Below are 14,267 nucleotides of genomic sequence, written 5' to 3'. Positions count from 1 at the left end.
CTGGCTACCAGGGCACTGCTGACTCATATTCAGCTTGCCATCAGCCAGGACCCCAGGTCCCTTTCCACAGTGCTGCTTTCCAGCATTCTCATTCCCAGTCTGTATGAAATTTGAGGGTTGCCCCATCCCAAGTGCAGAATCCAGCACTTTCCCTTGTTGAACTTCATATGGTTGGTGATTACCCAGTCCTCTAATTTGTCAAGGTCTCTCTGCAGGGCCTCCCTACCTCCAAGGGAGTCAACAGCTCCTCCCAGTTTTGTGGTCACCTGCAAACTTGCTTAGTATCCTTTTCAGTCCTGTGTCCCAGTCATTTATGAAGATGTTGAAGAGCATAGGGCCTAAGATGGAGCCCTGTGGAACCCCACTAGTGACAGGTCGCCAGTCTGATGTTACCCCATTCGCTATTACCATCTTACCCATGAGCCAATTGCCCACCCACCACATGATGTGTGTATTCAGCTATGTACTGGACATTTTGTCCAGCGGGATACTGTGAGAAATAGTATTGAAAGCTTTACTCAAATTCAAAATGATTACATCACTGGCTTCCCTTGATCAACTAGGTGAGTTACTTTGTCATAAAAGGAAATCAGGTTTGAGAAGCAGGAATTTCCTCTCATGAAGCCATGCTGGCTGTTGGTTGACCAATCACTGTGTTGTCTTTCAGGTGTTTTCCAATACTTCCCAGAATAATCTTCTCCATAACTTTTCCAGGCACTGAAGTGAGACTGTCTGGCCTGTAGTTCTCAAGGTCCTCCTTTTGCTTTTCTTGAAAATCGAGACAACGTTTGCCAGCTTCCAGTCAGCTGGGACCTCTCTAGATTCCCAAGACCACTCAAAAGATATTTCCTTGGCATGTGTTTTGAAAGGATAATATCAGTGAATTTCAGTTTAAAATGCTAATTTAAAAAGATATTCAGCTCTTAAAATGCCTGGCTATTTTGCTGTGTAGTTTTTTTGCTTATCTGCCTGACAACAGTCCATCCATGTTTGTATCCCGTTTTATTCCCTATTTGATAGTTTTGTATACCCTGAGGAGTTATTTTTACCCCATATATTTGAATAATTTTTTCTGTGACTATTCTCATTAACTTGTCAATTAGGCCTCCAATTTTTCAGTTGTTATTTACTGGGTTTAAATGATGTAATAATGTTGTAGAAACGTGACTGACAAAACCAAGGTGACTACTGACAAGGCCATAGCTAGTGAATTGTCTGAGTGAGTAGCCTTGGGAAAAGCCCATGATAACAAATTTGCTCACATAATCTCTTTCCTCCCCACTCCCATCCCAGTAATGGGAAAGATATCACGAATTTGTGAATTGGGATCTATTAAAAAAAAAAAAATCACCAGCAGTAAAAGGGACAATATTTGAAGCAAATAGAAACAAAACCCAATCCAACTAACTCTAATTATTGCCAAACTGGAATTCAAAATCTGGTAACCACCGAGAAGATGAATGGAAACTGATTATCATTATCAGGCTTGTTTGTGAGATACTAGATATAAAATTGAGGAAATGTTGATTTATTGTATGCCCATTAGTACAGCAATTTTTAGTTCTCTGTTTTAACAGACTCTATACACCCTTGCATTTTCTAGCTCTTATAGGGAATCCATACTGAAGTCATATTTATTTTGTCTGCTGCTACTATAAGAGTTTATTAGTTGCATTCCCTGATGTATTTATTGTTTTATCTTGGATTGAATGGTTTTGATTTGAGTGCTGTGTGACTGCACAATAACGTAATAAAACATGCAGGAAGTTATTTGCCATTTACTGCAAGATTTTTGATACTACTGTCGTGATTCACTGAACTTCATTTTTATGGCTTCTCAGGTCACCAGTGAATAGTTTGCTAATGAAAGAATATTTTTCCTGGCTGTCTAGAACAACAGTAGTTATTCTACTGTTATTCTAAGGTCATGAAAGAAATTTGTACAGATAATCAAGAAAAAAACCAGGGAGACATTAAATTCTTCCCCATAATGAATGATAAAAATGTTCTATGTGTCATCACTGCTAATTTTGATCTGAATCTGTTGCTCTTTGGGTTAGTAGACGACAGTCCTTGCCAAGGTATTTTTCTTTTCCTTTAAGTTACCAATGTCAAGAAGAAACAAGTCAAAACAAAGCTATTTGTGAAGTATAGGAAATCTTTCATGATTCAGCTGCATTCAGCAGTTGTCAGCTCATATTGTTCACCCTTGGTGATCCTTCGGCTTGGATGGTTCCCAGTCTGAAGCTGTTTCCTGCTGCTATAAGTGTTCCCTTTTCTGTTACAAGGCACATTTAAAAACCTGTGTGGGACTCAGGCTGAAAGTAATTTTGGAAAATGTGTTTTGAGTTCCTGACCAACAGGAACTCTTGGTGGTTCTGCCTTTGGGGGCTCATCCAGTCTAGTGCATCTTTTACAATGAAAAATGGAAATCCTTTGCAACTCTCATGTTTTCTATTGTGTCCTTTGGGTAATTAATCTTTACAACTGTCTTTTTAGTCTTTGTCCATAAGTGGCTGTTACAGGCTATAAAATCCTTCTGCTTCTTCTGTCTCTGTAGCATAAATTCCTATGCCTCTCAGGATTACAGTGATTCTTTGTTCACTTTTATAGTAGAGATTGACATTTTACCTTAGTCCCTTCAGGCAGAGTTTATTTACAACAGTCATCATGACATACTGTCCACAAGAGGGATTAATGTAAATTTTTGTGCATATATTAAACTTTGTTTTAAAATGGCAGTAAAACTCTATTTTGAACTAATACACCAATTTTGCCTGAAGACACCAATCAGTGCAAAAATACTTATTTCTCTTAGAAGACACAGGAATATCTAGGAGACCCTCTGTGCCTTTTACATGCAGGGGAGGCCAGTGGCAGGGTGCTAATTGCTGCCTTTCACTTAGTTGCCTGCAGGAGATTGGTCTGGAAATCATAGAGACAGACATCCTAAAACTGGTTATGTGATTAGTACTGTCATCATCTCTAAAGAGATGGGCTACCTGCAGACTGACTTGCAGGAGTGATGTATGTGTTCATCACTCTCTTCCATCTTTTCTGAACATCTCCTTTTCTGAGTTCCAGAACAAATTTTGAATGTTACTGAAAAGTAATATGTTCTGTTAATAGATAATTAATAAGGCAGCAATATTAACTGAATGTAACTCTGGGCTATAATTGATGATAATTACGTGTTAAAAAGTTTATTTTGAAGTGTGAACACAAAGCAGTTGTAAAAAAACTATTGCCATTCACTAAAAATATTGCTTTTACATACATTTAAAAAGTCACTGTCATAACCTTCAAGTTAATAAAGCAACCCAGATAGCTTAGGAAGAAAATGGTAACTTAAAATTACCAACAAGAATTAATTTCTTAGGAAACTTTCTTCTGGGAAGTTAAAGTAGTGAAAAAATGTCCTTTTTTAATGTAAAGGGTATGTGTATGTGTTTAAAAGTTTTGTTGCTTGTTTTCTGCATGCTGTGTCTTTAATTGTAGATAAACCTTTTATTTTTCAATGTATTGTTAAACCAAATAATATTTCTGGGCCAAATTTATGTGGTGACACACAAACTGCAAGTGTTCAGCTGATGTCCAATCGAGCTGCAGGTACAGGAGTTGCCAGTCTGAATGAAAGCACCGTGGTAACTGACTATACACTGTTGTATACCACACCATTTGGTGCCTGTTAGAATATTTGTCCATCTTTGTTGTGGAATTTGACAGCATGTGAGTTGAATGCTTTTTTTAATCACTGATGTCTCTGCGGGGCTCTGTCTGACCACCACATGTGGGGGTTATGTGGAGTTGTGTTGTGTGACTGCTAACTTCGGCAGCTCTGTGAGGGAATGCAGTCAGTAAGTTAGGCACTGCAGCTGAATGATTCTTTTACTTGACAGGAAAAAAAATGAAAGCAAGCCAACCAGCTCAGTCTAGGCTGAACCAAAAATGATGTTATCTTCTCCCCTGAGAAACTGAGAAGTCATAAAATACATACACCTTATTCAACCTGAAAATAGTTCTTCATTCTGCTCGCCTGTAAGAAAAGAAAACAAAACCAGAGTGAATTAAAGGCTAGGTCTCATGAGTTAAAAATAACCCTTTTACCGTGTGGGTTAAGGGAATAGGTCATTGTCCTTGGGTGTGAAGACTCAGTTTGTACTCTGTCTGCCCAAGGAGAAATCCGAGTCGGTAGCACTGGGTTGGAGTCCTCCATTGCCTTTTCATCCCTGGTAGCAACTGTGGTTGAATGGGATGCTATCTAAGTATCCTGTACAAATGGAAATTGTTCTCACAGGAAGGACAGAGCACTCTGCTCCAGGCTGTCCTGGGATCCAGTGTTTACAGGCCTTACCACCTTGGTTCAGGTGCCTAACCTGGGCACTGGAAAGCTATATTTCCTGCTTTTCAAGTGCTGCTGCCACTGTGCCAATTTCCATTCACCCAAGATCTCTCTCCTAGTTTTAGCAGATAGGTACTGTTTTTGGGTAGCTTCTGTTGGTTTTATTTGTTTGTTTAGTTGGTTTTTGTTGCTGCTTTTTTTTGACAGGTCTGAGAAAGCTGTATAACAGAAACATAATTTGTTTTCCTGCTTCTTCATCTGAGACTGAGCACAAGACACCTGATTTTATCTGATCTTTTAAACCGATGATATATTTCTACCTGTATTGTGGTTTTGGGGAAGTCGTTTTAAAATCAATTGTGTTCAGGTATTCAGAAAACATGTATCCACTGAATAATGTAATCTTTAAATTTCAGCCATTCTCTCATCCTGTGTTCCATGCTCTTAAGTAATCCTACCATTTTTTTCAGTACAACCAACCCACTTCCACAAAACCAGCTAACAATTTCTACTGTGTCTTTTCTTGCCTCCAATTACAGAGTCGCTGTAGAAGCTACATGAGTTGAATATCAATATCTTGTAAATGGGAAGAAATTGCTGTATTTTCACATATCCACTGAAAAAAATTGTAACTGCATCATGTACTTCACTAATTGATATCAATGTCTTTCTTTTTTTTTTAGGCTTTGGCTCATCTACACTTAATAGACTATATAGGAGAGCAGACAGCTCTGTTAATAAAGGTGTGTTCAAAATATTAATAATTTTTTAACAGGCCAGGAAAATCATTTTAGTTCAATAGAATAATGAATAATACTTTGATTTTGAACTAATGTTTATGATGACATTTCTGCATCAGCAATATCAAGAAAGCATGTCATATTTTGGTATGGATGATATTTAATATATATATATATGTCCACAGCCACAATAAATATAGCCATAAATGCAATAGGGAAGCCTTTTCTCTAGTCTAAAAACTCCAAAAATACAAACGTAAAAAGAGTATGAACAGTTAAAGGTCAAAATTCACAGTTGCACAGTGTATTTCTTGTATGAAATTTGAGTATTGGAAATATCAATCTTTGTATTTTTATTTGTTCAAAGTTTCTTGGAAAAAGAACAGTAATCGTGTTACTAAATGCATTTTCTCTAAGAAAATCTATCCTATCTCAGAGCCTAAAGGAATAATAAGTGTCGATAAATTAAAGCTGATGAATATGCAATTATGCCATGGGGGGACACAGAGCAACGCTGATCTCAAAGTTATAATTTTCTCTCTCTCTCTCAACTCCAGGTGGTTCCTGAGGACCAGCGCTTGGCAGTGGCCATCATTTTAGTGCTCTGGGTGTCTGCTTTGGCCTCTTCTGTGATTGACAATATCCCCTTCACAGCTACGATGGTAGGGTCTGTGCAGTACTGCACATGCTCCTCCTGGTGCTGGCAGGGGACTGAGCTTACTGCTTACAGTTTGCTCTTTTTTTTTTTTTTTGTTATTAGGAACTTACTCATACTCTAAAGGTATCCAGCTGGCCATTGCTGCCAGCAGCTGCAGTTAGCTGTGGGACTAGAGGCACTGTTTTGGCTGCATTTTTGCACTTTCCCTTTTATATCCAATCAGTTGTTGAAAAGTAAACTTATCTTTTTGATGCAAACTATCCATCCTCTGCTGTCAGTCTTTTCCCTCTATGTGCTGTGTAGTTATGCTAATACTTTTTTAACACCTGAAGCTCTTATTGCTACATTACTAATGTAATTAGTTTAAAAACCAGCAAATTATATTGAGCATTGCAAATGCTTGTCAGAAGCTGAGCTTTAATATCAGAAAATTATCAAATTATAACAAACTAGGGCATGCTCAGATAGGTTTATTCAATCAAGTTCTCTGTTTAAAGTGAGATAATCCACTCATTCTGTAGGAATGTTTCATTGTTGCAGCTTGTTCTCTGCTAAGTATACTTTTCCTGTACCTTTTTCTTCCATTATTGAATGGTCATTTCCACCCTTAACCTGTGTCAAGGTTTAAGACATTGCTTATAGAGCATATGACAAATTGGGCAGATTTGCAACTGCTCTATAAATACATATTAATACGGTATTTTGCTTTGATTATCATGGTGTTTCCTGTAAAATCATATTGATTTAACAACAACAGACTGCAAGCAATAGGCATGAAGGGAAAGACTGGTTCAGGATGAGTCACCTCCCAGCACATAGCCTAAGGGCTATTAAGCAATAATGCAGAAATCTTAGTGTAGAAGATTTTCCCTCATATCCAGCTAGTCTATGAAAACTGGCTTGGAGCAATACCAAACAGCACCTACATGCACATCAAACAAAGGGTCTTTCATGTATTTTGAAAGGAATCCTCTTTTAAAGGGTTTTCAGGTGTGTTTTGGGGAATGGGACAGAAATGCAGGAATCCTTTGGGATGCCTGAAGACCATTTCTTTTGTATCTTTGAGGGTGAGAAACGCCGACAGAAAGGAAAGAATCTTTGCCAATGTTTTAAACATTTCAAATTTATATCTTTCTCATTCTGTTCTGACATGAACCTAAGAGACTGCCATGATTTTTTTCTTCTTTTTTTTTTTTTTTTTAATAGGCAGAGATAAGAGACAGGAAGAAAAATGCAGGCAAATTATCACCTATGCAAAAGCAGTCAGTATCTGAAGAGTTAAGACATTAATGTATTATATGGCAAACTGAAGATGAGGCCTAGACTCACCTAGTTCAGTGAATAGGCTTGCCCTTCAGTCTTTATCGTTCTGCATTAGAAAATACTTACAGAAAATTCCTAGGTAACTAAGTCCCAAGTTCTTACGTAAGATTGTATAAACTTTCATTTAAAATTCTTTTTGTTTCTTTGGCACTTTGTTCCTACTGTTAAAATAAGCAGTATTTGGTTTTGAAAGGCTATTTGTCAGTATGTGTGTCAAAGTTATGAAATTCTGGTGAGTGGTATTAAATGTATGGAATGTAGCCCTGTTGTAGAATGACTTTTCACTAATCAGGGACTTTTATATATGAGTTTGGTTTGACATTCCCTAGTGATACAGGAGTAATGGGGCACCTGCTGTGATGTAGCCATGAATGATTCTGTCCTTTCCTGGCTAAAGGTTCTAGCTTCACAGAGGAGCCTGCACTTATAATAATGAAAATCAGAAGTATGAATCCCTCCAGGTCTCCATAAATCTCCTTCAGTGGTGAACAAATGTCATGACGATGGGTCAGTCTCTGTTGTGTTTTTCATTAGTCATAGGCTTGATGGACCAGGTACTGCATAGGGATGTGGAACACATCAAGTTCCTTCATTTGTTTTGAGCCCAGAGGTACAAAATATCTGGGTGGTTTAATAGATATCAGCTGTATGCTCTGACTGAAGAGTGTTTGGAGGATGGCCTCACAGACCTCTGCCTATAGTGGATTTGCCAACGACCAGTAGGAGTTAAGGGAAATCAGTCTCACAGGGTGACATCTTGTTTGACTTGTACATGAATTCCCTAAGTATCATGCAGAGATGATGAAAGGCCTGGTGGTAGGTCACAGTCAAGGACACCAATGATGTCTTTTCTGCATTAGAAAGGTGAACATACCATGATTTTTTAACCATTATTCCAGGAATGAGGCAGTCTTGCCATCCCAGTTCTTCTGGTTGTGAGCATCCACTTGACTGTGGAAAAAACTACTGTGATGGTAAGGGCATCTGGAAAGTTATACTGTTTTGTTCCTTCACGGATGGGAAGGTTCAAAGAAAACAGGCCTCAGTTCATTCATGGGGTGACCCCAACACTGCCTTTGTGTTGTTGGATAAGGTCTTCCGTTCATCCCCTACAACACTATGCAGTACATGTTGTCCAGAATTGGAACAGGGAGAGGGGATGCATTGCACAAAATCAGTGTAATATCTCAGAAATGGAGCAAGAATGGACAGGAGTAAGGCTCTTCTATGTGATGTGAATGATCCCCCTGGGTTGAAGGCACCATAGATGTGAAGAGGCTCAGCTCCTGTTACACCAAATTACTTGCTTATGTAGGAGTAACCCATACAATTGATACGTAGAGTATTTTGACTGAGGAATTGCCTGAGAAATGGAAGAAATATGAAATTCTATTAGAGCCCAAGTCTTAACTTAGGTGCATAGGTGAAAGGAAGAAAAACAGAAAAACCTGCAGATAGCTCTGTAAGTGTGATAAAGTAAGTTTCCTTAAAAAAAAGATAATCAGGATTTAAGTAGGGCTGTCCAAATTTTTCTTGAAAACAATCAAGTTAATGTATGGTTGTCCAAAATTTCCTCTGAGTTTCTGTGTTTGTACTAACAAGATAATCAGATTCATAATGACTTCCCTTGTACAGAGAGAAAAAAATAAAAATGAAAAAAATGTGAACACCCAATTAATGGACCTTGACACTAAAAATTTCACTTTGTCTGTGTTTGGATAAAGTTGACTGCTTCATTTAAAGTTTCAGATTTGACAGCATTAATTTGTGGCTTAACAGGTAGTTAATTTACCTTAACAGGATGTAGATCAATATTTTAAAAAGAGAATTAGAATAGGTGTATATCTGAGCCAGTATTACCAAGAATTCTAGGAAATAAACTATTTTATGAATTAAATGAAAACAGATAAGGAAAATGGTTTCCTGGAAGAAATTCTAGGCATTTTCAAGAGTTTCTAAGTATCTATGTAGACAAATTAGGATTATTTCTTATCCTAGAATACAACACATTATCTGCAGTCTTAAGAAGAAAACATAAATATTTTGCGTTATTTTAAGACGGATATATTTTAAAGTGCAAAATATTCATGTGTTTAAACAGTGACCATATTGATGATTTTCAGCAGTCTTCAGCACCAATGTCATGGAGAAGGCTTCTCTCTTACTAAAAAATTCTGAAATGACAAAAATAAGATCAATTTATATTTGAAACACCTTACCCTGAAAATACCTTTTCACTGCAACACCGTTTTTGGTCAAATTCATCTTTGCTCTAGACAAGAGTAAATCTGGTGTAACCCCACCGCTAAAAATGTCAGAACCATATGGAATTCATGTACAGAAGTTGCTAAACTGGAATCTCTGCAATGAGGTCAGAACACAGCAAGTATTTTTTGCTGCAGAGGATGCTGTAGAAAAATAATTGCTTACATGAAACAGTGGAATGAATTTCTGAGGGCACTTAGCTCATCATAGGTTGAGTACTTTTATTATTTCTGTCTTGCCATAATTCTTCAGAATATCTTCTAATTGCTTGTTTCATATAATTCATCCTGCATGCAAAGATCATGAACTGCTCCAAAATAAAATGAGGGGATTGAAAATTGCCTGAACTGTAATCCCTGGACTTTTCCCTTCCCTTTAAGATTGAAAAGTGAAGATCCAGCCCCTTAATTAAATAGATGTTTTTATGAGTGAGTGTTTATTGCACTTCTTTGCATAAGCATGACTGGCAATTGTGATAGCTATCTTCAAATGATAGGGAAATTAATAATTTCTTGTCACCATGTAAAAAATGTACTACAGTAAAGCCTTTTAGAATTATACAACAGACTATTTCAGTTGGAAGGGACCTACAACAATCATCTAATTTAACCATCTGACCAATTCAGGACTGACCAAGAGTTAAAACGTGTTGTTAAAGGGCATTGTCCAAAAGACTCTTAAACACTGACAGGCTTGGGGCACTGACCACCTCTCTAGGAAGCCTGTTTCAGGTTTGACCACTCTCTCAGTAAAGAAATGTTTCCTAATATTCAGTCTGAACCTTCCCTGATGCAGCTGTGAGCCATTCCTATGTGTCCTGTCGCTGGATCCCAGGGAAAAGAGCTCAGCATCTCCCTCTCCACTTCCCCTCCTCAGAATGCTGTAGAGGCCAGTTGGGTCACCTCTCAGCCTCCTTCCCTCCAAACTAGAACAACCCAAAGTCCTCAGCTGCTCCTCTCAGCATATGCCTTCCAGCCTCGTCAACAGCTTTGTTACTCTCCTCTGAAAGTCATTCAAGGACTTTCACATCCTTCTTGCATTATGGGGCCCAGAACTGCACACAAGCACTCCAGGTGAGGCCGTACCAATGCTGACTACATCAGGATATTTGCCTACTTTGAACGACTGGTTGTGCTGTTTGGTGTACCCCAGGATGGGGTTTTCCCTCTCAGCTCCCAAGGCTTCCTCCTGTGTCATGGTGAGCTTGATCATGCTAACCAGCACCCCCAAATCCCTCTCCAGCTGCTCCTCTCTCAGTTTATACTTGTGTCTGGCACTATTCCATCCTAGGTGCAGAATCTGGAATTTGGACTTGTTAAATTTGATCCCATTAATCGTAGCCCAATATTCCAATCTATCTAGATCCCCCTGCAGAACTTCCTGTCCCTCAAGAGAGTCAACAGCACCTCTCAGTTCAATGTCACCAGCAGACTTGCTAATGGTGCATTCAACCCCTGCATCCAGATCACTGATAAATATTTTGAACAGAGCTGGCCCTAGAACTGAAGCCTGAGGAACATCGCTGTTGCCCTGTCACCAGTCAGATGTAACCCCATTCACTGCAAGCCTTTGGGCTCTGCCCTTCAGCCTGTTCTTCACCCAGTGCACAGTGAACTTGCTTGTCCCACACCCAGACAGCTTATCCAGAAGTATGCTATGAGGGACGGTATCAAAAGCTTTACTAGAATCCAGAAAAACTGCATTTCTTACCTTCCCTTCATCCACTAAGTGGATGACTTTATCATAGAAGGATATCAAAGTAGTTAAACAAGACTTCCCTTTATGAACACATGTTGACTGTGCCTGATGATCACATTGTTCTTTGAATGCCTTTCAATAGTACCCAATATAATCATCTCTATATTTTTTCTAGGAGCTGAGGTTCCGTAGTTCTCTGGTTCTTCCTTTCATGCCCTTTCTGTAGACCGGAATAACACTGGCAAGCTTGTGAGTCAGCAGGGACTTACCCAGATCCCCAAGATCTCTGATAGAAGACCAAGAGGGGTTCTACCATAACTTCAGTACTCTGAGATGAATCCCATCAGGCCCTATGGACTTGTGAATATTCAGCTGATACAAATGGTCCTTTTACAGTTTCAGTGTCCCAGATTTTGAGTTTGAGAAATATTTTGTGGTAAACTCTGTGAACTCTGACTGTATGTAAAAGGCTACGTTGCCAACAGCAAATCTAATCTGTGTTGCCAGCTGCAAATCTAATACGTATAGATACATCTGGGAGTTTCCTAAAACCGCCCAGAAAATGTTCTGTACATAAAAAATTCATAAATCAGGAGCTCAGTTATTATGTTTCACACATTTTAATTTTTGAATGACAAGGGTTCTTTTTTTCATGTTGCACATCCAGCTTTATTTGTCTGCAGAATAAATGTGGTGAATGATGTATTGATGCTCAATATGTCATTCTATTAAACCTCTGATATTTCTCCTCCTTTTTCAACAGGCTGAATTCACAGGGACATTCCTTGAGAGGTAGACTTATTAATTTTTAAGGCCCAGGTTTTCCTAGTATTATCATTTAAATAGCCATGAATTTCTGCCCTTAGAATTCTAGGTGACATGATTTCATTACCAGTATGCTCCTTAGTTTAATTGATATGTTTTATCAGCTATATATGCTGGAGCCATCTGTTTATATTTTTCTTTTGTTACCAGAAGTAAAAATACAAGCACAGTAAATCCTCATTTTAGCTGAGTTTAAATGCTATTTCTTTAATACAGTGTAATAAACAATTTCTGTTAACCGTTTGGTTGGCAAGGTTACTTAATCTCTGACAGGTCTCTGTTAGAAAGTAATTTTGGGTGTGCTATTTATTGCCTCTAAAGTATCAGACAGTTTTCACTTGCAGTGCTGAATGTTTCTAATGTATTTCGTGTTCTTAGTGCCAGCTTTATTTTTGAATCTTCCTTGCCTTCTGCCCGACCAGAGTTTTCTATGATGTCTTTCATTTCACCACTTGATAAAAGTGTAAGACTGGGCTGTAGCTATCAGCAGAGACAGAGCAATAACAAACAATTTGGAAAGCTATGAATGGTTTGCTTTCTATGAATGAATATTCTCTGCAGTTTTCACAGCAGACATCTTTGCCACATGCAGATCTTAGCAAAGAATGTGTTGAGAAGTATCATGTAGAGAAACAATGAATCCCTAAAATAAAAGTGTGAATTGCTGTTTCGTTGTCATTTTGCACAAATAGACGAAATGGGTAATATCATAGAAGCGTGGAATGGTTTGGGTTGGAAGGGACCTTAAAGACCATCTAGTTCCAACCTAGTTCTCCTGATCTGATCCCTGGCTGCTTGTACAATCTCTCTGTATTTGCCTGTTGTGCTTCCGTCCTCGGACTTCTTTTTTTGTGTTTGAGTTTGTCCACGAGCTCATTTTTCATCCATGTAGGCCTCCTGGAATTTTTGCCTGATTTCCTCTGTGTCAGGAGGAGCTCCTGAACTTGGAGGAGATGATCCTTGAATATTAACCACCTTTCTTGAGCCCCCCTTGACCTGATGCCTTCTACTGCACTGTGCAGGTATAGGACCTTGTAACTTGTTTAAGTTACTCTTCTTGCACAAGAAGGGTGAGTGTGGTTACTTGTACAAGTGTTATGTTTGGGAAGCAGAAATAGCTGGAAGGGCTTCACTCTCTATGAGTCTGCTGTCAGCCCAGGAGGAGACGTTCTCTGAAAGAGTAGACTCTAATAGACTCTTCGGTCTCCTCTCTGCAGATCTAGGGTCCAGCTAGTAAAGATAAATCATAACTTCTGCTTGTATTTCAGAAGGTCTTTATAGGTTCTTCTTTATCTTCTTGACTGATGGAATGCCATTCTCATGACAAGGTTTTATCATAAGAATAAGTGAATAGGATAAAGGTCTTGATTCAACTTTTTCCTTGGTATTTCGGAGTCTTGGAAAAGAGTCTGTGACAGCAAGATGTGAAAATGTCTCTGTTGGGGATACAACAGAACTGAGATGTGCAAACTTCACTATCGGTCTCTTTTTACAAAAAGGGACTGCGTACCACAGTATAAAAGCAAAGATTTTTGTGAAAAAACTAACAGTATTTTATGAAATGACCTTGTAGTAATTGCTGTATATAATTCCGGTCTAAAATGTTGTAGTTTTCTCTTTTTCATGATCTTCATTTAAAGTTAAAATTGAGCTTTCTTTCTTTTTGATTGTTTCATCTAGCTTAAATTTTCAGGATGTTAGAGAGCTGAGAGGGATACAGAGAAATACAGTGTCCTGTAGAATAATATTTTTTATTCTGAATTAATTACTAATAAATTGTGTTTTCTAGGGAAGGTGGATAATTTATAACAGTAACAAAATCTTGTTCCATTTTTAGAAGCTTGTAATACTGATTTAAGATTAAATGGTGTGAAAGATAAAAATACATACATTTCCATTTTTATTCTTTTTATGTTTGCAACGTACCCTATGTACTTCCATGGTATGTAGTGTAACCAAACATTTTCTTCACAAAGGTTGATTTTGATCAGGATATTTGTATAGACAAATGTGCCAACATCTGTAGAACTAGCACTGTTTCAGTTGATCAGCTTATATGCTATGTATATCATACACATCATACCTGATATAGAATCAAGATTAATGGCTATCTCCTTTCTGTATCAAGTGTTTGAGGACACTCTCCTTTTTTCAAGTACAATCATTATTTCTTACAGTTGCAGTTTTCTGTTTTAACAGAGAGGAAGATAGTCTTGCAAAGCGTCGGTGAGGGGGTTTGGCTTTGCTCTATTGAGCTACATCACTCATTTTACCTAAATCTTGCCAATCAAACTGCACTGACGCATGTTTCAATAACAAACTTTCCAGCAAAATTAGCACGTTTTCAAGAAGCTAGTCAAACAGAGATTTATTGCAGTAAGACTATTGAAATAAAGGGAATAAGACAATATTTTCC

General features: G+C 38.1%; 1 protein-coding gene across 1 annotated transcript in view; it reads left to right on the top strand.

Moving 5' to 3' along the window:
- OCA2 (OCA2 melanosomal transmembrane protein) overlaps positions 1 to 14,267 on the top strand; it is a 177,083-nt gene that overhangs the window by 95,714 nt on the left and 67,102 nt on the right. Inside the window, exons 19-20 of the mRNA XM_032680785.1 lie at positions 5,026 to 5,085; positions 5,640 to 5,744. Coding sequence (XP_032536676.1) covers positions 5,026 to 5,085; positions 5,640 to 5,744 — 165 coding nt within the window. The remainder of the gene's footprint in view (positions 1 to 5,025; positions 5,086 to 5,639; positions 5,745 to 14,267) is intronic.

This window comes from Chiroxiphia lanceolata, chromosome 2 (assembly GCF_009829145.1).
Source record: "Chiroxiphia lanceolata isolate bChiLan1 chromosome 2, bChiLan1.pri, whole genome shotgun sequence".
Classification (NCBI taxonomy): Eukaryota; Metazoa; Chordata; class Aves; order Passeriformes; family Pipridae; genus Chiroxiphia; species Chiroxiphia lanceolata.
This window is presented reverse-complemented; position numbering and strand designations above follow the sequence as displayed.